The following is a 26,615-nucleotide window of genomic DNA, read 5'->3' as shown; positions in this document are numbered from 1 at the left end:
TATGCTATCAGTTACAATGGTGTAGTAGTTACACAGACTTAGACTGGGCTAGTGAAACAATGTCAATATGCTGTCATAATATCACTACACAGGCATAACTTGGTTGTGCTGGTATAAAAGATTTAGTCGTAATTCTATTTTCAAACAGCCAGTATAACTGAAGTAGGCGGGCTGTTCACACAACATGCTAACCCACGCTCAGTGGTTAAGTGTGGGTTGTTTTGAACCGTGGGTTGTTTGCTGAACCATGGGTTCGTGTGTTGTCTGAACGCAGCATGTTTTCTGCAGGGTGAGTTATCGTGTTTTTTTAACGTAGCCAGGGTGGCTTGTTAACCATGCAGTATGGCTTGTTAACCACCTTGAACAACCCAACAACAAACCATGGGTTCTCAAGGTGGCTTGTTCAATAAAATAAGACACACTGCATGGTTAACAAGCCACTCTGGCTGTGTTGAGACAACATGCTAACCCATGGTTCAACAAACAACCCATGGTTCAAAACAACCCACATTCATCCAGTGTAGGTTAGAATGTTGTGTGAACAGCCCCATAGTGTTGTATTGTTAGTCTCATAGATTTTTCAGAAGAGGTTACGTATTACAGCGTGAATATTTCAATAGTGAAATATTGTTCTTTAAAAATTACTTGTTAAAGAAAAGTGGCTATTTCAGAAACCTGCAAAAAGGTAGTGTGAATTTAGATATATTTTAAGTCTTTTTATTCTGAAATAAGTAGCCTAATGAGTTTCCCTCATGGTTGCTATTTGTAAGTGACTAGACTGTATTTTAAATTATATAGTATTACAAACTCAAAGTAAAAAAGAGATGCTAAAGTGTATTTGTCCTGTATATATATCTCCACAAGTATTTTATATTATATGCCAAATAATTCATCTAACCAACCTCTGCCAATTTTTGCAACTTACACTTAGGGTAATGGATATTTTTAAAAGCTTTCTAGCAATTTTAAACATAAACCACTTTGCAAACCCTAGCGTCTGCGGGGAAAATATTTATATTTGACTTTTATACATGTACACATACCCAGAGTATATTGACAGTCTAGAATCATTCATTAAAAAAAAAAAAATCAAGTGGGAAGGAGGGGATGAAGACCTCCCTTAGGCAAGAAGACTAAGGGCACAATCCTATGCCTGTTTAGACAGAAGAAAGTCCTACAACTCCCAGCATTCCCCAGCCAACATGCCTAGGTGGCATGTATAACAATCTTAGTCTCCATCCACCCCAAATACATAGCATGAAATTTAACACGTCTCGCTACAAAGTGAGGCAAACAAGCTCCTCATTCTCACTCTTTCCTCTCCCAAGTCTTTTTAAGTACACTGAAAACCCTTAATCTCATATTTCACAATAAAGAAATCATGATAGGGCCTTTTCTGTTGTGGCACCCCAGTTTTGAAACTTACTACGCAGGAAAGCTTTCCAGGTGTCCTCTCCATGATCTTTCGGCACCAAGTGAAAGATTTTTTTTTTTTGTTCACCCAGGCTTTATATATTTAGTTTGATTGATGCGTTCATCTGACGTTTTAAATGCTCACAATATTCTTCTGTTGCATTGTACAATTATTTATTGCTACTGTATCATCTCAAAATTATGCAAACTGCTTTGGGAGACTGCACACCTGAATGATGTTATACAAGTCCTTTAAATAAATAAAAACAAAAATACCAAAGAAAATGATTATTGTGCTCCGAGCAAACGTTAGTCCTACTTAGAGTAGACCAACTGAAACAAATGGGACTTAAGTCAGACTAACATTAGATACAACCCAATGGTTACACCTGTGTACATAGCTAGGAGCAAAAGGGTCTTAGGCTGCCCAGTGGCAATAGGGAAAATTCCAGCCCCAGGTAATTGTGACCCTCCTGGTCCCATATGGATCAGCAAAGCTCATTTGTTCATATATCAAGAACAAAACTACTTTCCCTAGTTTTGGAAGGCTTTGCTTCAATCGAATCCTTCTCCTATCTCTGGATGAGAGACAGCACCATAGGCCTAGACTTCTAACGGAACCTGGAAGATGCAGTGCAACTACAAGGGTTAGGCTTGGATACCTAGACATGCTAGACAGGTGGTTTCAAGCAGTGTTCCAGGGCAAGTTTGGGGGTTTCTCCAGTGAGAAGCTCTGTGAGGGAAGACAGGCTTCCCTGAATGACAGCTTACACAGGGGACTCTTGTGGGTGTGTGATGTATGAGTGTCCTCTCAGTTTGTGTGGGGTGGCATGAGGCCTAGTCAGACCAGGCAGTGCTATGCATGCGTATTCTGTGCTAGAGTATTCCCCGTAATCCTGTGCAACATGCAGGTGTTCTGTGTGGCAGATACACATAGATTCCTCTGTGGACAAGCAAATATTGATGGGTTCCCAGAAGGTATCAAATGTTCTAGGCAAAATAAAATGGTTCTTACCATCTTTTATCTGCAGCACTAGGTCCTGGATCTCTTGAGCTTGGAGCACCCTTCTCCTCGATCACTGTTAAGCTGTGACTGCTCAGATCCTAGCTTTGCCTGCTCCATAGCCAACGACTCTGCTAGCCAACTCCCTCTCTATAGGTCCCTCTATAGGCAGCCTCTGGATAGGCTGCCACTGTTCACCTCTGTGTGTGTCACACCTGTCCACAGACCAATGAACTAAGGAGACCCTTCCAGGAGCCACTATAACCTGCTGCTACAGCACAACTCGAGAGAAGGTTCGGGGTGCAACAGGTTTTTTGTTTTATTTAAGAAGTCTATCTTATACTCAAAACACACCTTATGAAGTTGTTCGGAATAATTAAAAAAAGAAGCAAAACTCAAATTTTAAACCAGGTTAATACTGCCATTGATATCAGCAATGTAAAGACAGTTGTAGAAACAGCAGCAACTTTTTGTTTACTGGATCAGTCTCCCAAAGTGCCTGGCGGAAGTTTTTACCAACCTTCTGAAAAGCTGAATGGAACTGGACCTGTCACATTCCCTTTGGAAGGGGATTTTTTGAGATTGGCACCACTAGAAAAGGCCCCGTTTGCAGTCCAGTATTCCCCCACCCCGATGTCTGGTGGCTGAACTTGGTTGATGCTCAGAAACTGGGGTCAAAAAGAAATCTTACCCCAACTATTGGAGAATAAGGCTATGGCTACTAGTCATGATGGCTATACCAGATGCTGGAGAACACAAGCAGGAGGGTGCTATTGTGTTCATGCCCTGCTTGTAGGCTTCCCATAGGCATCTGGTTGGCCACCGTGGGAACAGAATGCTAGACTAGATAGGCATTTGGTGTAATCAGCACAGTCCTTCTCATGTTCTTACATTTAATCAGATTGACTAAGAATGCCAGGAGGCTTGCTCTGTACTGTGGGACTCTGCATGCTTGTTTGAGTTACCTGAAGTTATTTGTTTCTCAGTCACATGGTTTGTGGCACACTGTGGTCCAGAATGCATGTGCTAAAAGTGTATAGATTGTTTTGGACCTAAGCGTTCCTTCCACAAAGCCCTGCCTAGGATGGGCAGTGGTAAGACTAGCCTTGGCAACAGAATCACAGTTATAAACTAAAAGAGTAGCTAAGAGTAGAATCTTGCCCTCCCTTACTAACTCTAGCTTAGGATTTATTTAAAAATACAGTCAGATATTCAAATAAAACAGGTGCATTTTTTTAAAAAGCAAGCAGTTGCTACAAATAGCAGTGAAGCTATACAAATAATCCCACGATTCATATACAAGCCTACAATAGAAATACATTTATGTCAGACACCAAGATTCCTTCCAGGATAGGGCGTGGGATAAATGAAGTCAACATGGTTTTGTGTACTTTCTTCTTGACCAAACACCTGTATGACCACACAGAGGCTATTCAATTTCTTTGCTGTGAGAAAACTATAAGAAACTATGAGGTATACAATACCAGTGCTTTGTCTCTTCAACTTACTGGCACTAACAGCAAATCACTTCAGCTTCTGTGCAGTAGATGACAGTCTTCCCCAACCAGGTGCCCTCCAGACGTTTTGGACTTCAACTCCCATCAGCCTCTCCAGCATGGTCAATGGCCAGGAATGCTGGGGTTGTAGTCCAAAACATCTGAAGGGTGCCACGTTGGGGAAGGCTGAACTAGGCTATGCGTGGCAACTCAAGGGTATACCTTTTTGCCTTTCTGTGACCCAGATATGTGCCTTGTGCTGTGGAGCTGCAGTTACTGGTAGCTGCACAGTGCCAAGTAAACGAAAGACGGATTGGTGCAACCAGCCCGGACACCTCGGTGTACCTGACATCCATGTATTGGACATCACATTTGGACATGAGCCTAGACCCCAATGGACATTGGCTCCAATCATGCAATCTGTAACCGCATAATTGGGGTGGAGTGTTAAGATCACACAGTCTGAGTCTATGCCCATAGGTTTCTTTGCAAATGTGGCATCGAATCCATGGATGCCAAGGGGTGGTGCCAGCTGAGGCAATCATGTTCTCACGCATAGATCAGAATGTCTGCATAAGTTGTGCTGTTACAGTCCAGAAAAAGCTGACTTTGTGGGGAACTAAATCTCTGGTACGGAAGGGGTCAGATAATTCAGAACTGAATAACCAATGCATACGATGCCCTTTGCACATGAGATGGGATCATCCATAACCAACAGCTGTTGAATAGGGCTGCACATATCTTGAAATAAGGGAACTGAAATGATGCCATCATGATTATATATTCCGTTTGGAACCTAAGCCTTATGGTATTTTAATGTGCACATGGACCTCTTGGGGTATAGCACACCCCATTCAGTAAAAGAAATCCATAAATGCAAAGAAACAGGAACATGGAACTGCTTCTCTATTAAAATGAAAGGGAAGTGCTTCCAAGCTGGGGAGCTCCATGGATGCACTAGAGCTCAGACACCTATAAGAAATAATCTAGTGGTTTAAATTATGTGCAGCTGCACACATTTGCTTAAGTTTACCTTGCTTCCATAAATCCTGCTTCAATAGGTGTTTTTAATGGAATATTATTGTAACTAAAAACTTGGGAGGCTGGGAAGACATACTCTGGTGTAGTGATTAGGTGTCAGGAGCGCCCTTGCTGCCTTCTGAAATCCTCAAGTAGACAGAATCAACACACAGAGATAGGGCTCTTTTCCAAGGTTTTATTTCCATTCAACCTAATGGTGACCAGCCAGATGGGCGATTAATACATTTAATAATAATAAATAAATAAATAATGATGCTTACAGATGCTAATTGCATGAGCCTAATGAGGGAAACTTAAGAGAGCTGACTACTTGGGGTTTCTAGCCTTAGTGAATCGGCTGATCTCCAGTTGGAGGTAAAGGCGGGAAGCCTCTGAACTTAAGGGCTAGGAGGAAAAAGTCCATCCCTTTCCCATGGGGCATCGGGGCGCAGCTGTTGACATCGTGTCAAGCAGACTGAGTGCCTCCTCTCAGCGCCCTCCATCTCCCAGTTGTCCCTACGCCAATGCCTGGCGTCCCGAAGCGCCAGTTGTCCCTCCCCCTGCCTGCCAGCGTTGCTACCACTCTCAGGAATGTGATCAGGGAGGGGCTCTCCCTCCGGCAGCGCCCTTCAACAGCGAGCGGGTTCCTCTCCCACGGTTTCTATCTCTTCCTCAGAATCAGAACTGCTTTGGGGCTCTATGGGCTCCGATCCAACCCTGGCATTAAGGTGTTGGGCTGGAACCCGTAAGATCCGGGTTCTAGTCCCCACTTGGCCATAAAACTCACTGGGTGACTCTGGGCCAATCACTGACTCTCAGCCTTACCTACCTCACAGGGCTGTTGTGAGGATAAAATGGAGAGGGGGAGGACCGTGTAAGTCGCATTAGGTTCCTTGCTAGAGGAAAAAAGGTGGGATATAAATATAATAATAAAGTAATAAAAGGCCATGTAAATATTTTTTTAAAGAAATTATTTGCAACCATGTAAGACAGAAACTGGCTCTGTTCAAAATGAAAACTGAGGTGCTTAAGACAATGAATCCTGTGACAGAGGAGATTCTGTACGTGCCCTAGTACGATGCCAAATGTTTGTGATATTCAGTTTTCAATATGAAAATTGCTCTTTTCATGGGTCAAAATATTGTAGTGTATGTGTGTAAAACAGGACATGGGCTTTGTTTCTGGTGAAAGCAAACGTGAAAATGGGAGAGAAACTCTGGCTCATCCCTAATTTGCACCGCAAACCTATCAACATACAGAACATATATTCTGCAGCCCTTGCACATTGTTGAAGGTTTATTAGCACTTACTTAGTAAGACTGCCCGCTAAAACAACCAGCTGAAGAAATCCAGTGGTTTGCCCACTTCTTTGGAAATTCAATCAAAACACAGCTTACACTTTTTCTATTCTTTTTAAAAATTCAGGTATTATCTGATGGTGAGTTATCCAGTCTTGGTTCTAGTACAATGAAAGTAAATTCATGAATGGGGAATGTCATCCAAAATAATAGTAATAAAAATCCAACCTGACACACCATGTCTGGCCAAAAAACTTTCCACCATAATTAGCATTTTTCTGGTTTGAAGGCGGGGCTACAGCAGAGTGCAACTTCATGTCAGAAGGCACAAACAGTATAAATAGCTCAGGATGATGCTTGAAATAACAGCTTCTGCTCTGCACACCTGTGGCAGGACACATGAGCCAAGACTGAAGTCTGCTCTACTGCACATTTGTAATCCTACATGCCGGTATGCTGCAATTCCATACGGCTTGTCTTCCAAATACATTTAAGTGGGACAGAGGTTTTCAGGTGCTCATTAATGGCACTTGAGGGTATTCTAGTTACAGTTGCTGCAGAAGGCTTGCTTGTTGCGATATATAGGTTTCTAAAGGCTACTGCTTCTGGAACAAGAGAATCCAGATCCTTCTTTTGGAAATGTTAATGGGTTTCTATAGGCATATAATATTGCAGCACCCAGCAGCTTTATTTCCTTCAGCCCTTTTATTTCTGAAAATGTTTGTAAACCATTGCCAAAGGCTGCAGTGAAGGTTGAACATGCAATAAAATGTGATTAGGTTTCTGATACCTATAATGGCTTGTGCTTCTACTTTAAAAAAAAGAACATTTAAAAACTGTGCGGAAGCAGAAGACTATAGATGAGATGCATATGTTTTTAACTCTTTGGGGGTAGAAAAAACTCCACTCTCTGTAATTTTACAACACACCTATTTCTTCTTCTTCTTCTTCAATGCAGAGTGGATTTAGGAATATGAAGGTACAAATATCCTTCCTGCTGATGCTATTTTCCATGAACATTGTCCGTGGTGGTGAAGGCTTTTATCCTGAACGGTATCAGCAACAATCCAGTGTCCCACTGAAAGGGCCACCTTTCCTGCCTTTCAGTGTAAAAAGCCATGGTAAGTAATGTTTTCTTTTTTAAAATATGGACCACCTATAGTTTTGTTGAGTATGTTGATTATGGTGCAGTGTAAACCACGGTGCTTATTATTTTGTAACTGTTGTCTGGAGGTACAAAAGAACTGGTTTTGTAAGCAGGTAAGCTACAGATTTTCTTTCAGGTATTTACTAAAATTATCACTGTAGAACTAACTGCCTACAGAAGAATAATAGTAGGGACATAACAAGTGCACCTGCTTTTTAAAATCAGTAAGAGCAATTCCTTACTGACGAAGAAGCGCACAGTGGGATTGTACCACTTCAGGACACACGTGGGGAATTGCATATTTGAATGCTCTCCATGTAACAGGTTTCCAGCCCAGTACATATAAAACTAGAATGTTACGGAGAACCTCCTAGATATTCTGGCTTTCCATTGGAAGATTTCTTTTACAAGAGCAAAATGTTCGAACATAAAACTTTCCACTTCCATTTTAAAGTGGTTCATCCCAGGAAGGTGGACCATGTTCTTTTTCTGAACAGACATATCAGCTTTACATTCTCAGGTGAACATGGATGCAAAGCAGTTATGAATGGCTGTAAGACAACCACAGTCCACAACCCACATTCAAGGGTATTTCATCTGAGATTTTAAGCAGGGATACTCTAGATTATACATGTTGCAAGCTAGCTTTATATATTTAATTTAAAACATTTATATTCTACCTTTCAAACAACTCAATATTCACTAGTAAAAAGAGATAAAGTAAATAGTCCAGTCATGTGAGCCACTGTCCTAGTAAATGAATGCTTACTGACTGGTTCATTTAGATTTCTGTCCCACTCAGTCCAGAGGGCTTGGACTCCTGACCATTTAAGAATTGATGCTGCAAGAAATTCACATTATTAGGACCTTAAATAAAAACTGAAATTGTTAAATGTTTTGATTTCAAATGATTAAGGGCGCAATCCTACGCATGTTTAGACAAGAAAAAGTCCTACAACTCCCAGCATTCCCCAGTAATGGCTGGCTGAGGAATGCTGGGAGTTATAAGACTTTTTCCTGTCTAAACATGCATAGGTTTGTGCCCTAATTCAGCTTTATACAAACATAATGCATTGAATGACAGGGTATGACAATGCTAAAGTACCTACATTATGATAACAGGTATTTTAAATCTGAAGGCAATGTGTGCTTTCAATTACCTTTCTTATTCTTCCTGAGAGAGTTCTGACTAGCAATGTTAGCAGTTGTGCCGATTGGTGCTTTAACGCAGAACTCAATTCTTAGTGAGATTTGCTCGTGCTGAAAATCACACATTTTGAAATGTCCTAGTGAAATATCTGTACTAGAGATTTAAACTGATCGAATGGTATTCCCCTCTACTCTAAAAGGAACTACTCTGAAAACTGTAGTTCTGTGAGGAGTGGGGTAGGGGATCTCTAAAAGAGAAGTTTCAGCATCCTGCTCATTAAATTACAAGTTCTAGAATTCTTTTGCAGTATGCCATGACAGTTAAACTGGTAAAAAAAACCCACTGCATATATTTAAGTGTAGACACCCCCACACACACACACAAAGGAAGGAGAGTCTTGTTTATTTGGCTCAGGAATTATATTCACTAGAATACACAGCACAATCTAATTCTGAGTGAAAATGCAGCCTAATATGTAGACAAGAATGACAAGGGTTAAAGGTGTCTTTTTGTTGGTTTTACAGAAGTGGGATCCCCCCCTCACACATGTTCAGCTTGCAATTCCAAGCTTACGTATGGCTGCTTCACAAATTATTTTCTCTGCTTAGAATAATTGCTAATTTAAGGGAACTGTAATGTTTAAACGTGTGGACGTTAACATCCAAATGGTAAGGCAAGTGTCTATTCTACAATGTACACATTTATTTGTTACATTTCTATACTGCCCAATAGCCGAAGCTCTCTGGACGGAGAAGCGGATGTATAACCCTTGTGTCAGAAATGTAGGCTAGTGCGCGCATCACCTGGGTAGCATGGGAGCTGCAGCAACATGGCTCTCTCCTATATTGCCAGGGTAATATGAGAAGCGCTGGGACACAGGAGAGAAGCCCACATGGTGGTTCCTCTCTCACCCCAGCATCAACCTTCAGGTTAAACTGGCTTAACACTGGCATGGGAGGAGACTCAGGGCAGGCTCCTCTCAGATGGTCTATGTTTCTCACCTGGTGGCAAAAAACAAGGCAAAAATTGGTTCTCTGCTGCCCCAGAGGGTAGAAGTATATCTAATGGGCTTAAGTTACAGGAAGGTAGATTTCTGTTGAACATCGGAAGAAACGTCTTCATGGCAAGGGCAACTGAACAACTGGTACCAATTACCTAGAGTAGTGGTGGGCTCTCCCTCACTGGAGGTCTTCAAGCAGAGGCTAGAGGGCTACCTGTTGGGGATACTCTAGCTCTAGTTTTCCTGTATCAAATAGGGGGTTGGACTAGACTGCAGCTCCATGATTCGATTACACAGGAAGAATCAGTGCTCCTGCATCTCTCATACAGCTAAGATCATGTAAGAACCTAGCACAGGAGTGGGCACCTTGTGGCCCTCCAATGTTTTGGCCTACAACTCCCATCATCCCTCACCACTAGCTAGGGCTGATGGAAAATATAGGTCAAAACATCTGGAGGACCACAAATGGCTCACCCTTGTTGTTGTTGTTCAGTCATTAAGTCGTGTCCGACTCTTCATGACCCCATGGACCATAGCACGCCAGGCCTTCCTGTCCTCAGCTCTCTCCCAGAGTGTGCTCAAGTTCATATTCATTGCATCGGTGATGCTATCCAGCCATCTCATCCTCTGCCGTCCCCTTCTCCTTTTGCCTTCAGTCTTTCCCAGCACCAGGGTCTTTTCCAGGGAGTTTTCTCTTCACATTAGGTGGCCAAAATACTGGAGCTTCAGCTTCAGTATCTGTCCTTCCCATGAGCAGTCAGGATTGATTTCCTTTAGGATGGACTGATTTGACCTCCTTGCAGTCCAGGGGACTCGTAAGAGTCTTCTCCAGCACCACAGTTCGAAAGCATCAATTCTTCGGCGCTCAGCCTTCCTTATAGTCCAGCTCTCACAGCCATACATTACTACTGGGAAAACCATAGCTTTGATTAGACGGACCTTTGTCGGCAAGGTGATGTGTATGCTTCTTACTATGCTGTCTAGGTTTGCCATAGCTTTCCTCCCAAGGAGCAAGCGTCTTTTAATTACATGGCTACAGTCACCGTCTGCGGTGATCTTGGAGCCAAAGAAAGTAAAATCTGTCACTGATTCCATTTCTTCCCCCAGCCTAAATGTGTGATGTGCCCCTTACCTGGAAAAACACCCAAATGAAATTAGGCAACATTCACTTCCTAATAAACATGTTCAGCATAAGAATATTAAGGTTTATCTTCCTTAAAATATTGTTGTGAATCAACAGGGTTTCTTATCTGTGTCATTAAATGTTAATATGAAGTGTATATGTGATGGTAAAAGACTCCATTTCATTAGTTCACAGCTCATCAGTCTGTGAACTAATGAAACTATTTAGTCAGGTAAGAGGAAAGGTGGAATCTATATTCCTTTACCCTGTAGTACCCCCATTAATTTTTTTAAAAAACAAAACCTTAAGTGAGACATTTCCAGTCTAAGCAGCCCTTCAATTCCACTGTTTAATTCCAAAAGGACATACCTATTTAAAGCATGAAAATTTTGCTTTTAAACATAATTGATATTCAGGAATTGTTTCCCTGAGACAACAACTTTGGCATAACTATTCCCTCTATAAGGAATTCCACAGTTTTAGCTACGTGCCTTGGATTATTCAAGGTCACTATGTTTCTCTATAGAAATGTGAACTTAATTTATCAGAAGTAACAACCCCACTTTTATTCCCATAATCACTTATCCCAGGCTAATAAATAGCTAAAGTAGGTATCTGTACATTTGCCAAGACTCTAAGGGTGCAATCCTATGCAGGTTTAGACAGAAAAAAGTCCTAGAACTTCCAGCATTCCCCAGCCAGGCATGCTGGCTGGGGGACGCTGAGAGTTCTAGGACTTTTTCCTTTCTAAACCTGCATAGGATTGCATCCTTACAGCATGTAAAGCAAGTAAGAGAGAAGTTGAAATCAGATGAGAGTCTCTTCACAGTCTGGCTGGTGCATTTCTAGAAAGCTTAATGGCCTTTAGGTATTTTCACAAGTGATGAGTTACACCAGCCTTCATGGTGCCTTCCAGGTGTGCTGGACTATAACTCGCATCACCCCCAGGCAGGGGACAGGGAAAGTTGAATTACACTCCTTACATAAAAATAACCAGGCTCTGACAGCTGAGAAGTCTGAAAGTGTACTACAGATCACTGACACTCAAGAAGAGCTCAGAGGTTTTTGCCAACGTCATGCTGAGAGTTGATGCTGCTAGCCCATGAGCTTTTTCACTCACTATCTTACTCAGCAACAGTCCCCTGCCTCTCAACTGCTAGAGGAGATAAGCTGAGCACAATAATGAGAGACCACCGCCCATCAGCTTGGAGAGATTTCTTCTCTCTCAGCATACTAGCAAGGCAAATGCCTCCAAGCTTTTCTAAAGTGTCAACTGCCCAAAGACAGTTTTGCCTCCAGAATTCTCAACAGTCAAGTTTGCAATTCTGCAAACTGTAGCATTTGAGTCCATTACAATGTGTGTAAAGTCTAGCCAGGCTCTAAGCATTCTTTTCAGCCTCTGTCTAACTTTTGAAAATTTAGGGCACAATCCTATGCATGTTTCGACACAGAAAAGGCCTACAACTCCCAGCTGGGGAATGCTGGAAGTTGTAGGCCTTTTCTCTGTCGAAACATGCATAGGATTGCACCCTTACAGCCACAAGGAATGCACCTATTTAAGCATCATTTGTGAGAACAGCATTACAGAGACATCAGTCAAAGCTAGACAGTCTGGACTTGGTGAAGTTTTTGGATTATCTTACTGACACTCTTGACCATAAAGCTGCTCCACAGTGCTCCTTGCTCTAGGCACAGCAGGAAGCATCACATGCATATTTTAGCCTTAACGGTCCAGCAATCAGCACTTTGCTGGAGCAAACTGTTTAGAGGCTTTCTGGCTTCCTACTCACCAAAACCCATGTAGCCTCTTTGAGGCTCACTCTTGCCAGTGAAGTAGCTCAGCAGCTTTACTCCCTCAGCCTCGTTGAACAGTTTTTGTATTTTCTGCTACTTCTGCCTGCATTTCCCTATTTTTCCCTTCTCAGTAATGACCATGTCTGTACTATGTTTTTAACTATCAGCTAAACCAGTAACTTTCCTCTATTTCAAAACATTCACAGCCTGCTTGCACCTCCTGCTCAGAATGAGCAACCTGACCATGTTTCACAAAGCTCTATGACGTTTTGGATAATTAAGCATGCCTTTGCTGGTGTAAGGACTTCATTGGGGAATCACAATCAGCTCAGAGCATCAGAAATAAAGGCTTATAAACTGACTGGTGTAACACAGAGAATAACAGCACAATCCTAAGCATGTTAACTCAGAAGTAACCCCGCTCCCCTTTCTGGGGCTTACTCACTAGGAATGCAGCCTAAGAGTGTGAGCTCAGATATCTCTGGTTCAAAAGTTCCCCTCAGCCATGAACCCATTAGGGATCTGCTCTTATCTCAGCCTCAGTCTCTCACCTGCAATATATATATAATAATATTGATGTTGTAAGGATTTCTCAGATGTTCAAGTCCACTGAAAATTTGAAATGCACTATATAAACATGTATCATCATTAAATAGGTAAACATTTTCCCTTCTAAGTAAAATAATACATGCTTTAGGTGGGTCACTTTAGCATGCCTTATTAGTGGCCAAGATCTGAGTGGAGTACCCCACCTCCACATCAATTCCTAATTCTGAGAATAAAAACTGGGTCTTTCAAAGTCCAGGAATTGAACAGTATTATTCATCCCTCACACCAGCAGCTCCGGGCTGAGTTTCATTAAAGGTCAATTTCTAAGTTACATTTTTCAGACACAGGAGGACAACTTGCTTAGCGCCTAATTATCAGGTGGACTCAAACCTCCACAAGCGTCTCACTGAATTCATAGGTCTGTAGTGGAGCTAAATGCATGCAAAAATGGTTTTCACAAGGCATATTCAGATGTAGGCTGACATGACAGCAACCAGGTTTGCAAACTGTAGTATGAAAAGAAATCCTACCTCATTAAAGGCATATAGACAAGGCATGGCAATGGTTAAATTGCCCTTCCCTGACACCCAACAACCAAAACTTTAGGAAGATGCTCATATGCATCATATGCATATTGCTTTGCTACTTTAATTTGTTTGATTATTTATTTATTTGAAGTATTTCTATGCTGCTCCTTAGCCATAAAGCCTCCAGAGTGGCTTACACATAATCAATTAACAAGCTAGTTCCTACCCACAGGCTTAGAATCCAAAAACATATGACGCAGAAGAAAAAAGTAATGGGAAGGGAAGCAGGGAAAAATTAATTCTTTCAGCAGGGCTGGCAGAATGGCCCTGCTCTCCTTCTCAGCTCAGCCTGCTGGCATGGCTACCAGGGAAGTAATGACTGCATCGAACATTTGTCAGGAGAATTCAACATGGTTGTTGTGCAGTTGTGCTCTTCTAGACAAATAAAGCATACATGATTGTACAAATGCCTAACAATTCTGTGTATTTTTAAAGGGTAGTGTTACACCTATTTGGCATACTAGCATTAGTAAAAGATACTGGTCCCAGGGCTACTGTGGGGTTAGATTTGCCAAACACAGATCTAGTCCTCCTGAGACCCCTGGCAAAAAGGCTTCCTGCAGCATCCTGTTCCACGGTATTCCAACAGCCACCTTTATTAGTTAATCTTTTTAAAATTTTGAACTCAGTATCCTCTGCTATTACTTGCAAGTGTGCACAACAAAATATAATTTAACTTCTGCAAACTGTAGCATTTGAAAGATTCAGGCTGCAATCCTATACTCCCTTACCAAGGAGTAAGTCCCACTGAACTCAATTGGGCTTGCTTCTGAGTAGACATACATAGGATTGCACTTTAAGCCTTCTAATCTATTTTTGTCCTAAATACATTTTTAAAAATCATGTTCATGTTTATATATTTAACCATCTATAGTCCAACAAGATTCTGTATTCCCATAAAAGAAAGGGAAAGGCGTATCTGAGAAATTTAGTTGTTCTTAAAGAATCTTTGATTTTAGCTCACACATGGTTGAATGGCTCCATCTGCTGGTTTATAAAAAGCACCATGCAACCATCTAAGCAGTAGATACTTACACATACAATGTTGCAGCTCTGGTTCTAAAACCACTCTAAAAGAGTCTTACTATAGTCAACTGAACTTTGGTTGTCCGTTTTTTTCACCCCAATAACATTAATTATTTAGTGAAGATTAAATTAAAATGTAAGGATCATGTTTAGCTCAGTGGGGCTTACTTCCACATAATGCTGCACTCCTATGCACACTTACCTGGGAGTAAGCTCCAATGGGCACAGAAGGACTCACTTCTGAGTAACATGCATAGTTAAGTTCTGCATAGTACTTAATTCATCTGTTCTTGCTGGCCTTGGATCGCTACCCTTTAACCTCACAAATTATGGAGATCCTGGTGATTCACTGCATCAGCAGGGCATGACAAGGAACTTGTAGGAACTGCCTTCTTTCTTTATACCAGTGAAATGTATAAGGACTCCTAGGAATGGCAGAGTCAACCTTGCATTTTTCCTGCATCTTTTCTTCTTTGTATACATTTGTCCCTGTGCAAAGAGAAATTTCCCAAGGAACATTATTCTTATGAGAGATATGTATGTATGTATGTATGTATATATATATATATATTCATATTCTACCCTTCCTCACAAGGAACCCAGGGTGGCTGATAGTAGTGTAGGTTGTATCATACCAATAGAAAATGCATTATTTAATGCAGTCTATCAAAATTCTGAAATTTACTGTCTTCCTTTGAGATTTTGTTTCTTATAAGAAAATATGAATATGTTCCATCCATAACAGATATTCTACATTTTATGGGCAAAGCTTCCAAAATATGAAAGGTCCATAAAAATCATGAACAGCTGGCAACCCTAGGGCTATCAATGTTTGCCAAAACCAAACATTTAAAACTTAATTCCATGTACGCTGAAGCCACTGGGATGCTTACAGTTTATTTTCATGTAGTCTTAATGAACCCTACATTATTTAGCCTTTTCACTATCTTCCCATCCAACTTTGCTTGCTTTTGTTTCTCAGGATCAGCAAATGAGAATTTTATAAAACAAATGTAAACAAGCTGTTTGTGTGTATATGTGTGGGAAAGTAGAGTCAACTCATTAAAAATGACTTTGAATAAAATGAAAACTATCTATTACATTGTTATAAGAAATAATTCTAACTGTATTATATATGATGTGGCACTGGGTTGTTTTTAATACATTGTTAAGACATTTTTAAATGCTGACTGCTATTTCAACTTGCTGTTCCTGAGCCACTTAATTCCTACAACGCACTAATTATTTTAATTTATTCTAGTTTTACCGGCAAGGGCAGAACAAGGCCCTCCTGGCCCAGCAGGGCCTCCCGGCCTAAGAGGACTACCAGGCCCTTCCGGGGCGCCAGGAAAACCAGGATATGGAATCCAGGGGCCTCAAGGGCCACAAGGACCCCCAGGACCCCCAGGACTTTCAGCCGTTGGAAAGCCGGGTCTGCCAGGCTTGCAAGGAAAGCCAGGTGACACAGGGCTAACTGGTGAAAAAGGAGACATGGGGCCTGCAGGTCTCCCAGGGCCAAGGGGTTCCCCAGGGGCCCCTGGAACTCCTGGTCCAGCGGGGATTTCTGTTGCTGGGAAAACAGGACTGCCAGGGGCACAAGGGCCAAGGGGTGTCCCTGGGGAAAAGGGTGAGCCAGGTATTCCTGGTATAAATGGACAGAAGGGAGAAAATGGATATGGGGTGCCAGGTCGCCCAGGTGAGAGAGGTCTGCCAGGGCCACAGGGGCCTTCAGGAGCCCCGGGACTTGCAGGGATAGGAAGGCCTGGGGAAAAGGGATTTCCAGGTCAGCCAGGTGTTAAAGGGGACCGGGGTTTACCAGGCACCCCAGGACCACTCGGCACCCCAGGCCCTCAAGGCCCTCCTGGGGAACCTGGACAACCAGGAATAGGAAAACCCGGACCAAGTGGGCCAGCAGGATTGCCAGGAATTCCTGGACCAAAAGGCCTTCCAGGTCCCTCAGGCTTGCCTGGGCCCTCTGGTCTCCCTGGATTTGGAAAACCTGGATTGCCAGGCATGAAGGGAAATAGAGGACCGGAAGGCCTTGCTGGTGTCCCAGGAGCAAAGGGAGAACAAGGCCCAGCTGGTGCTCCAGGGGAACCAGGGCCAGTTGGACCAGCTGGGAATGTAGGCCCTCAAGGGCTCAGAGGTGCAGCTGGTGAAAATGGCATACCTGGGCTGAAAGGTGAAAGAGGCCCCGCAGGTCCAGCCGGGTTCCAGGGCATTAAAGGAGAGAGAGGTATACCAGGTTTAGATGGGAAATCAGGGCTTCCGGGGGAACCAGGACTTTCTGGCCTGAAAGGACATCCAGGTTTGCCAGGTCCTAAAGGGGATGCAGGCCATGCTGGGTCACCTGGCTTACCTGGACCAATGGGTTCATCAGGACCTAAAGGAGTGGCAGGCATCAATGGTGAGCAAGGCCCAAGAGGTCCACCTGGAATACCAGGTACAAGGGGACCAGTTGGTCCTCCAGGTATCCCAGGATTCCCTGGCAGTAAAGGGGATACAGGAGCACCAGGATTACCGGGTCCAGCTGGCATTGCTACAAAGGGTTTAGATGGACCTATGGGACCCCCTGGACTTCCAGGCGCCAAAGGCCACAATGGAGAGCCTGGATTGCCAGGCCCTCCGGGTCCACCTGGTCCTCCTGGACAAGCAATACTCCCACAAGGCCAGGCCCTGGCAGGACTGCCTGTTATGAAAGCTGGTGCGGTCCAAGGGCTAACCGGCATGCCAGTATCAGCTTTCACTGTCATTCTTTCCAAAGCTTACCCTGCAGCAGCTGCCCCTATCAAGTTTGATAAAGTTTTGTACAACAGACAACAGCACTATGACCCCAGGTCAGGCATCTTTACTTGCAGGATACCAGGGCTTTATTACTTTGCTTACCATGTTCATGTGAAAGGAACACATGTTTGGGTTGGCCTGTACAAAAATGGTTCACCCATCATGTACACATTTGATGAGTACAAGAAAGGATACCTTGACCAGGCTTCTGGCAGTGCTGTTGTTGACCTAATGGAAAATGACCAGGTCTGGTTACAGCTGCCCAACAACGAATCAAATGGCTTGTTCTCTTCAGAGTATGTTCATTCCTCCTTCTCAGGTTTCTTATTCGCACAAATATAACATACCATTTTTTTTTAAAAAAAGGGATATCTTAGCATGTGTGTTTGTACTTCTAGATGTCCAGCAGAGATTAGCTAAAGAAAATCTGAACATAAAATTAAACTTCTAAGAAAAATGCTGCATGGTGCATATCTTAGGTGCTCTTTTTAAAAGACATTTTAAAGGGTAATTTAATTATTCACAAAGTATAATCCTATTTTAATGCAACACACAGAAATGTATTTTACTTGCCCAATACTGAGATGTGAATGATAATTGCCAAGATTAGGTATTAGGAAAGGGTGTCATTACTTTGTCTTATATAAAACTCCTCATTCATAGGCATGTGTAGAAAGGAAGTATTTTAATGTTGCCATCCTCATGCTTGAATAATAACACTGGTAACTACTTTAGATCAAATGGCTGTAGGAATACGGTCTAATATAAGCCACTTGCTTGCTTTCAAAAAATATCATCATTGTCAAAAGAGGTTGAAACACCCAGGAAGACACAATGACTACAAAGTTCTGTCTTTTAAAATCAATGGGGCTCACAGAAGAGTGCTTAGAACAGGAGTGTAATAACAAATTCACATACAATGTCTTTCATATGATAACTGCAATTAGCACTTGCTGATCTAATGTAAAACTCCTAGAACTATTCATTATAAATGATGATCTTTTTCATATTGGGTACTTCAGCTGACAATGCATTAAAATTTATATAATAAAGGTAAATATAAGGTGCTACAGACTAACTGGAATGTTCTAAATAAAATTAGCTTAGTATGGTTGTGTCAGCAGTCTCTACTAAAAGAAAATATAAATTAAAGTACTTTTTAAAAGCCTCCTCTCCCTTAAATACATTAGGATAACCTTGTAATAACACCATTTCCTGGATGCTAAGGAATGTTCTGTCATAAGCTGTATCTTTACTAACAACCTGACTCAGAGAAGACAAGGAATGCTAGCAGCAGCATGCTCTAAAATCAAGTCATCAGTCACCTAACAGATCAGAATATTGGCCCAGTCCAGATCTAATCATGCACAATTATCTAGGCAGAAAAGCTAGTCGCACTGGTGGGGATGTACAACTGCGTCTTGCACTGCAAGATGCGTCTAGTCAAGTTCAGTGTGACCCAGATGAGCATTGCAGTGTGGGTGGGAATGGTCATCCAGATGTGCAGCTGCACCCACATCAGCTGCATGCAGGGAAGGCTGTTTATGTATATCAGTCTTTCTTGCTGGCTAGTACTGGGTGATCACATCTACTGTGTGTCCGTATTTCATGGTAAATTGATGGAATACTCACTCCCTTGCATGGGTACCGTTTGGGGTGACTGATTATTTAACTCAACTGACCTCACAAAATATTTTATATTGTTACCCTCTAAAGAAAGTTGTCTTTTTATGGGAGATAATGATATGCATCGGCTACATAAACTAGAAAAAATGTCTTATTTATGTTAGTTTTACACTATGGTGCTTGTACAATCATTCACTTATTGTACCAATATAAGACCAGTTATAATGTTGTTATATTTCAGCCCACATAACTTTTTGTTGTGAAACCAAAATAAATGTTCTTTATGATATTCATCTGAACTAGCATTTTATACTTTGTTCTGTTAATGTCTAGATGTGTTGGTCAAACTTGATTTTAAAAAACTGTGTGAATAAAAAAGTGAAATGTACCTTTCAGTTTTGTCTACTATGATTTAGTTCTTTTAAAATCATTTCTTGGATTTGGGTGTAGCGTGAGTTATTGCTATTTTCCCATATGACTAGACTGACAAAGACTTGTACATAATATATAGATTAAAAATTGATTTCACTTTTGAATACATTCTGTTAAAACAATACCCAGTTGTGGCTTTTAGCTGTAAGTTACAAAGCTGCACTGAAAGCAAAATAAAGCCAGTTCTATCACAAGGTACACATGTATTGCAAGAGAAATCTTGAAGTTAAAGGTACTACTTCCCACCTTCATGTGGGCTAAGTTATTAAGTCCATCCCCTTGAGAACTGCAAATAGAAAGAGAGGGCCTGGCTAAGGAGAGATAGGCCCTTACATACAAGCATATGTATAACTTTCTGCACAGAAATGCAGGTATCATTCATATCAGCAGTATAGGAGGCTTCAGGGCCAAAGTCTGGATATGGTTTTATCATATTTGGACATTGTATTATAAGCTACCCTGGAAATTTCTGAAGGGCAAGGTAAATATGTCTATAATAAATAGAAATAGCCTAGGCTGCAGTTTTCCCCTCTCCTTGTGTGGCACTAAGGTAAAAGTTTGGGAAAGTTGCGTTATGTTACAGCTCCCATGCGCATCAGCATTCTTCTGGAAAATTTTCCACTTGCATTGACCCATAACACATACATCTTACAATAAGACATGGTGTTGCCATGAGTTGAGTACCCTCACTTCCACTCCACATCAGTGGCACTTGAAGGCGTAAGATCTGAGCGTTGTGGGATCCCTTGCAACCTTGAAGGACATTTTTGAAGGATACAATACCTCTCTCAGACCACATGCAGGCATTACAAAAACAGACTTCCTACCCCTTTCATTGTGTTGCTCTTCGTTGCTACCTGCATTGCTGTGCAGTCAGCTTAACTCTGGATGGAGCTTAGGCTGGAAGTAGAGATTCAGAGGCAAACACAGGAACATCCACCCCGCAACATGCAAAGTGAGGGCAGGAGACAGGCATTTGCAAGGAAGGAAAAAAAATGGACAGGGAGGGAGATGCTTAACCCTTCCCTGACAACCAGCTTTCCTTGGTGCCTGACCCCCACCCCCCGGCTCCTGTTCTCTCAGCCTCCCTCTGAAACTGGGTTTCCCAGTCAAGTGAGGAAAAGCAGCAGGCAAAGGAAAGGTTAAGCAGCCTTATGTTCTCTGCTTCCCTTTTACAAATGCCCCCTCCTATACCTTTCAGAAAAACACAGGACTGGGAATCCCAAGCTTGCTGCCGAACATAATTTTTTCAGTGACTTAGACCAAGTAAGTAGTGTTCCAGCTAAAAAAAATATTGATGGCCACCACTTTGGATAGCTTCAAAAGAGGACTGGACAAATTCCTGGAGGAGAAGGCTATCAATGGCTACTAGTCCTGATGGCTCTATGCTACCTCCAGTATCAGAAGCAGTGAGCCTATGTACACCAGTTGCTGGGGAACATGTGTGGGAGGGTGCTGTTGCGCTTGTGTCCTGCTTGTGAGTTCCTGGTCAACAGCTGGTTGGCTGCTGTGTGAACAGAATGCTGTACTAGATGGACCCTTGGTCTGATCCAGCATGGCTCTTCTTATGTTCTTATGTTCTCACCCTAATTTTATCTCACTTACAGTGCAATCCTATACACGTGAGAAGTCTGGAGTTCAATGGGACTTACTTAGTCCCAGCTAAGTGTGCATAGGATTGCAGACTTAATTACACATCAATAACTCAAATAACTTTCATCCCCTGCAGACGTTTCAGTCAGTACTAAAAATTCAGAAACCAGTACAATGGTTACAGTTTGGTTGGCATAACAATATTTCCAGTTTTGAATGCATGTGTGCAAGGTTCAGTCTCCCGCCTACCATGAAGTATCAGCTATGTTATGACAAATGCATAAACAATAGCTTTAAAAAAATGTAGCCAATATATGACATGGAATCCACTTACCTTTAAAAGCTGAAGTTTTATAATTATGCTGTATGGCAGCGACCATATCCTTCCAGAAGTCATACTTTTGCCTCGGACTGTGCTATAAGCATAAAAAGAAACCCTGTGAGCTTCTTCAGTATAAGTGGCTTAAAATGTTAGAAGAACATGCACTGTGAATTTCACAAGCTAATGATCAGCAGTGGGATCTGCAACAAAATGTTGCCATGTGGAATACTCCTGTTCAAGATGCCAGCCAGGCAGCCGTGCCCCTTTCTGGGATATTCCATTCCATTGCTCTCCGCTCACGCCAGTCAGCCAGCATTTCTTGTGTTTGGCCATCACTGAGATGTTTTGGAGTGTTTCTCTGCCACCCCTAATGCTGTTGTATTTCTACAAACCTTGGCATTCTTCCAGGCCTGCTGATACCTCCCCCTTGTATGGGAATGGTACTGTTTTACAGAGGTACCCGTATTTGGAGAATGAGTCAAAAGACAGAACTTTGTAGTCATTGTGTCTTCCTGGGTGTTTCATCCTCTTTGGACTATGATGGTATTTTTTAAAAGCAAGCAAGGGGCTTATATTAGACTGTATTCCTACACCCAATTTAGATAGGATCTGAGGCTGGGTCTACACATGTGGCAAAATGAGATGGAAGAATGTACCGCTCCACTTCAGACTGTAAGTGCAGTGTTTGGATGTTTAAAAAAAAACTCCCTTCAAATAGAAAACTAGCAAATCAGAAAGGAAGGTTCTAGTCCAGCACCTTGCCTGCTATGCTGGTTTTCCACTTGCAGGGAGCTTGTTATATATGGAGCTTCAAAAATGCAATTCCTCCACCTGCAGTCTGAAATAGTATAGTCTATTCTACCACCTCACTCTGTTGTGTGTACAGACCAGGCCTGAGAAAGGGGAAAGGATAGGGATTCAGACAGGCAGCGTCAAGGGTACGCAAGGTTGGGCACCTGCCAAGGGCCCACACTCCAACAGGGGTCCACTGATGAGAGCCCCCTGGTCTTGCTGGTCCTCTTTAGCATTGCAACCTGCTTGTTCACCTGCCTCCTGCAGGCGGCAAGGAGGAAGAAGTATGAAGGTAGTGGTGAGGAGAAGGAGGTGCTGCAGATGCCATTGCCTGCTTGCTCACTGGCTCTCTGCCTGCCAAGCAAGTGGCAAACGATGAAGAGAAGGAGGATGAGGAGCTGGTGACAATGGCGGTGAGAAGGTAGATTCACTGAGCTAGGGGGCCCATTGAGGGTGTCTTGCCCAACAGCCCTCCGAAACCTGGAGCCAGCACAGCAGAACAGGAGTAAGGATTCCGCTGAGGTATTAATTAGCACAGGAAAAACGATGTCTTGTTTTCCTATTAATTAACAGCCTACCATGAAGAAAAATATAATAGTTGATCTTGAGATACTGAAATATACGGATCATTCTGCATCACTGATTTTGCTGCTATGTTTGAAAGAACTAAAACATTTTACCACAAAATTTGCAACTAAACTGTCAAGCTGATGTTATTTACAAAACAGATTAATCACCAACATCACTGAGACATGCAAGTGCTTCGGTTTTTGCTTTTCATCTTAACGAATCTGTCTGTTTGCAGCTGTTTGCATTTACCATGTTCTGGTAAATGTTCTCCTTACTGACATGCTGAAAATTGTGATCAAAAATTCGATTTTATAGCATGGGGCTACGGAGATGGCAAAATTAGAAAGACGGTATCAAAGAGCGGTTCACACAACTCCTTATATGGAAGTGGTGTAGTCTGCAGTGGGAGTGGGATGGGTCAGGGCAGTGGGAGAACTGGCCTGCACATACAACATTCTGCAGGCCCAGCGGATTTGAATCAACCTTATTTCCTCCTTTAGAAATTAACCAGCTGAAATATGGCAAGTCCGCCTGCCTCAGAAAAGAGGTGCACTCATACACAGAGTTCACTCAGTACACATGGATGGAGTAGTTCTAGCTAATTTGAACAACATTAAAGGAAGACTGAGAGCCCAACGGCGCGTGCCCACTTACATCAACCTACAGCCAAACAAGCTGTGATGTTAAATGTGTTTTTGCACTGAATGTGCATGCCTTTTTTTCTTCCCAAAAATGAAAATAGCAGTGGGGGGGGGGGGGAGAGCGATCATTATCAGGATTGCAGCAGGCACAGTGTGATTTTTGCCAGGACCAAAGCGGGGGAGAAGAGGGTTAAGCTCCCCCACACGGTCTTCTCCAATCTTGATCATTAACAGCCCCCTTCCCCTCCTAGAGCTGTTACATGCATTTTAAAAAAAACATCACGTCCAAGGCCCTAAGTATTGGGGCCTCAGACCACCACTTGGACATCTACCGAGTTCACAAGTGTATAAATTCTACAACAGCGACACTCCTATGATTACCATGGCACAACATTTTTGTTGATGTACAACAGGTATATAAAGTCCACTCCAGGAATAAAGTCCATTTCGCAGCACAACTGTTATGCAAGCTATTACATAACACAGGAGCAGGGTGAGGAACAAAGGAAGCAGCAATGCAATAAAGATTGTCTGAACTTGTTAAGGATGTAGTTTTCATTGGGCTATAAAGCAGGTTAACACTTACTTTGTTTAAACCATCCACAATCCGTGCACAAAGAAGCGCCCCTGGCAGATCAAAATAATTGTCATAGGCATAATATTTAGCTGCAAAGAAAAAGAAAATAATTTGAATTATGCATTAGGTATTTTGTTGGGAAACTACAGATTTCATCTTCCTTGGGGAAAATCCACATTTCAGAAGTTCTTACTGCATCTTTGGAAAGGTGTTTATTTTTATTCCCCCCCCCCCTAAAAACTGGTGACAAGAGCCCTGTTGGACTGTCAGTCTTTCCCCCCTTTTTCCCAGCTTATGCTCTTGCGCCTTTAACAGTAAATTGATCTTCAGACATTAGCATGTCATAGAATCACAGAGTTGTAGGGTATCTTGTAGGTCATTTAGGCCCACGCCCTGCTTCATGAAGGAAATCCAGAGCTGGAATAACCCTCCATTGAGGGAGATCCCACCACCCCTCTGGGTACTTGGTTCCATTGTTGAACTGTTTTTAGCATCAAGTGTTTCCTAATGCTCAACCAAAATCTGCCTTCCTGTAACTTAACCCCATTAGATCTAGTCCTGCTCTCTGGGACAGCAGAGAGCAAGTCACTGCCCTCTTCTGTGTGACAGCTCTTCAGATGTGTGAAGTGTATTGTCATGCCTCTGCTATGTGATCCTGGGCCAGTCACTCTCTCAGCCAAGTCATCGTCACCAGGCCAATGCATCGATAAAAGGGGAGAATGGACTATGTAGCTCCATGTACCATATCCTGAGATATTTTGTGGGGGGAGAGGCAGGATAAAAATAAGAGAAATAAACTTTGGCAGATCAAGCTACTGTTCAAGATACAGGAGCAGTTCAGTCTCACCCCCTCTTTTTTATTAAGTTGGCAACAGTGGTGCTGGAAGCCTCATCTAACATATGATGGTCCCCATCTACAGCACAGACATGAAGTAGGCAGTTTATGGAAATCAGGTGCAAGGAAACAGTGCATCATAAAAAACAAACAGCCATTACAACTTAATCCAAACGAAGTATATACAAGAAAGAAGTCTCATTTCCACAGAGCTTACAATCAAGTAAATTTGTATGGGATTGCAGCATTAAGGATTTAATCCTAAATTTACTTATTTGAAAGTAAATTCAGTGGTATGTATTTTCCATTAAGTGTGATTGGGATTGTTTAAGGAACATTGAATGAGAAACACTTAAAAAAAAAGACAATATATACTGAACATACATTGTACAGAGACTCTCATGTAAACCAAGCTTGCCTTCTGCAAACTCCTTCATGCTTCTAGCCGCTACTGGAATTTTTGTCACCCAAATCATTATCTGTTTTGAAGTGTGTGTGAAGAGGCAATAAAACTCTTACAGTCCCACATTCTGTGCCACATGTAATTTGGTTTGCTCCGCGCTGGAATGTTGGCCTCTGTTATGAAGCAAACTTCGTGTCCCATGTTTTGACTGTTGGATGTAAAAACATCCACTTTACAAGCAATTAGTGTTTCTTGAGGATGTACATATTAAATTTCAGGTTGGGGGAATGCCACGGGGCGGTATGCTACCTGCCTGGCATTTCTAGGGAGTCACTTGCAACTGTCTCCATTCAGGCACTTCTAAACATCAGAATATCCTAGACTGTGTCTGAGTCAAACTCCAGCTTTCTGAATGGCCTGTAAGTACCTTATTCATTTGGGAGTACACTTTCAACTTCCAATTTTGGGGAAGTTTTTAAGTAATTCAGGATGTTTTGGACTATGTCTGTTCCTAGTTTCAGCCTTGTAGCTAATGTGGAAGTAAGCTTAAAAAAACTGAGGTACATTCATAATCCCCTCTTTGGGAGAGAAATGTAAAATTCCAGTGTTCAGATTTCGACACCCCCATCAGTGAAGAACAAACTAGACGTGAGGTGAAAATCCTTCACTGCCTCTTCCAATATCTTCCTTGCATCCCCACTTTAGTTAAAAGCAGCCATTGTTGGCCAATTTTGATCAGTGCTGCAGTAATGTATTGGGGGGGGGGGCAGTAAAACTTTTTCCCACATACTACTTCTGTGACAAATACAACTCTCCCCCCCCCCCCCCCCGGCTTGGTTTACTTCCCCTCTCATGTATCTCGATGGAACCGCTGTCTATTCTCTTTGAGAAATCATGGAGGACGGGGGAAGTGCCAGATGACTGGAGGAGGGCTAACGTTGTCCCTATCTTCAAAAAGGGTAAAAAGGAGGAACCTGGGAACTACAGACCAGTCAGTCTGACATCAATCCCTGGGAAAATTCTGGAGCAGATCATAAAGCAATCCATCTGGAAGCACCTTGACAACAATGCCGTGATTACTCGAAGCCAACATGGATTTGTCAAAAACAAGTCCTGCCAGACAAATCTGATCTCATTTTTTGATCAAGTCACCTCCATTGTAGACCATGGGAATGCTGTAGACATCATATACCTCGACTTCAGCAAAGCTTTTGACAAAGTGCCCCATGATATCCTGATGAGCAAACTAGCTCAAAGTGGGCTAGATGAAACAACGATCCGGTGGATCCACAGTTGGCTACAGAATCGGACTCAAAGAGTGCTTATCAATGGGACCTTCTCAAACTGGGGAGAGGTAACGAGTGGGGTACCGCAGGGCTCGGTCCTGGGCCCAGTGCTCTTCAACATTTTTATGAATGACTTGGAGGAGGAGGT

General features: G+C 42.4%; 2 protein-coding genes across 3 annotated transcripts in view; one reads left to right on the top strand and one right to left on the bottom strand.

Annotated features, from left to right (window-relative positions):
• The window catches only part of NT5DC1 (5'-nucleotidase domain containing 1), a 214,556-nt gene that overhangs the window by 180,652 nt on the left and 7,289 nt on the right, over window positions 1-26,615 (bottom strand). For both annotated transcript variants that reach the window (XM_084827382.1, XM_084827381.1), the window contains exons 5-6: window positions 23,953-24,032; window positions 21,376-21,457 (exon numbers count right to left, since the gene is read on the bottom strand). In XM_084827382.1, the coding sequence (XP_084683508.1) occupies window positions 21,376-21,457; window positions 23,953-24,032 (162 nt within the window). The remainder of the gene's footprint in view (window positions 1-21,375; window positions 21,458-23,952; window positions 24,033-26,615) is intronic.
• On the top strand, window positions 7,183-19,403 carry COL10A1 (collagen type X alpha 1 chain). The gene is made up of 2 exons (XM_084827380.1): window positions 7,183-7,351; window positions 15,868-19,403. Exons 1-2 carry the CDS (start codon window positions 7,183-7,185, stop codon window positions 17,730-17,732), a joined length of 2,034 nt encoding a protein of 677 aa, XP_084683506.1. The 3' UTR covers window positions 17,733-19,403.

This window comes from Heloderma suspectum, chromosome 1 (genome assembly GCF_057233095.1).
Source record: "Heloderma suspectum isolate Gila_16-S chromosome 1, 16-S_ref, whole genome shotgun sequence".
NCBI classification, from domain to species: domain Eukaryota; kingdom Metazoa; phylum Chordata; class Lepidosauria; order Squamata; family Helodermatidae; genus Heloderma; species Heloderma suspectum.
This window is presented reverse-complemented; position numbering and strand designations above follow the sequence as displayed.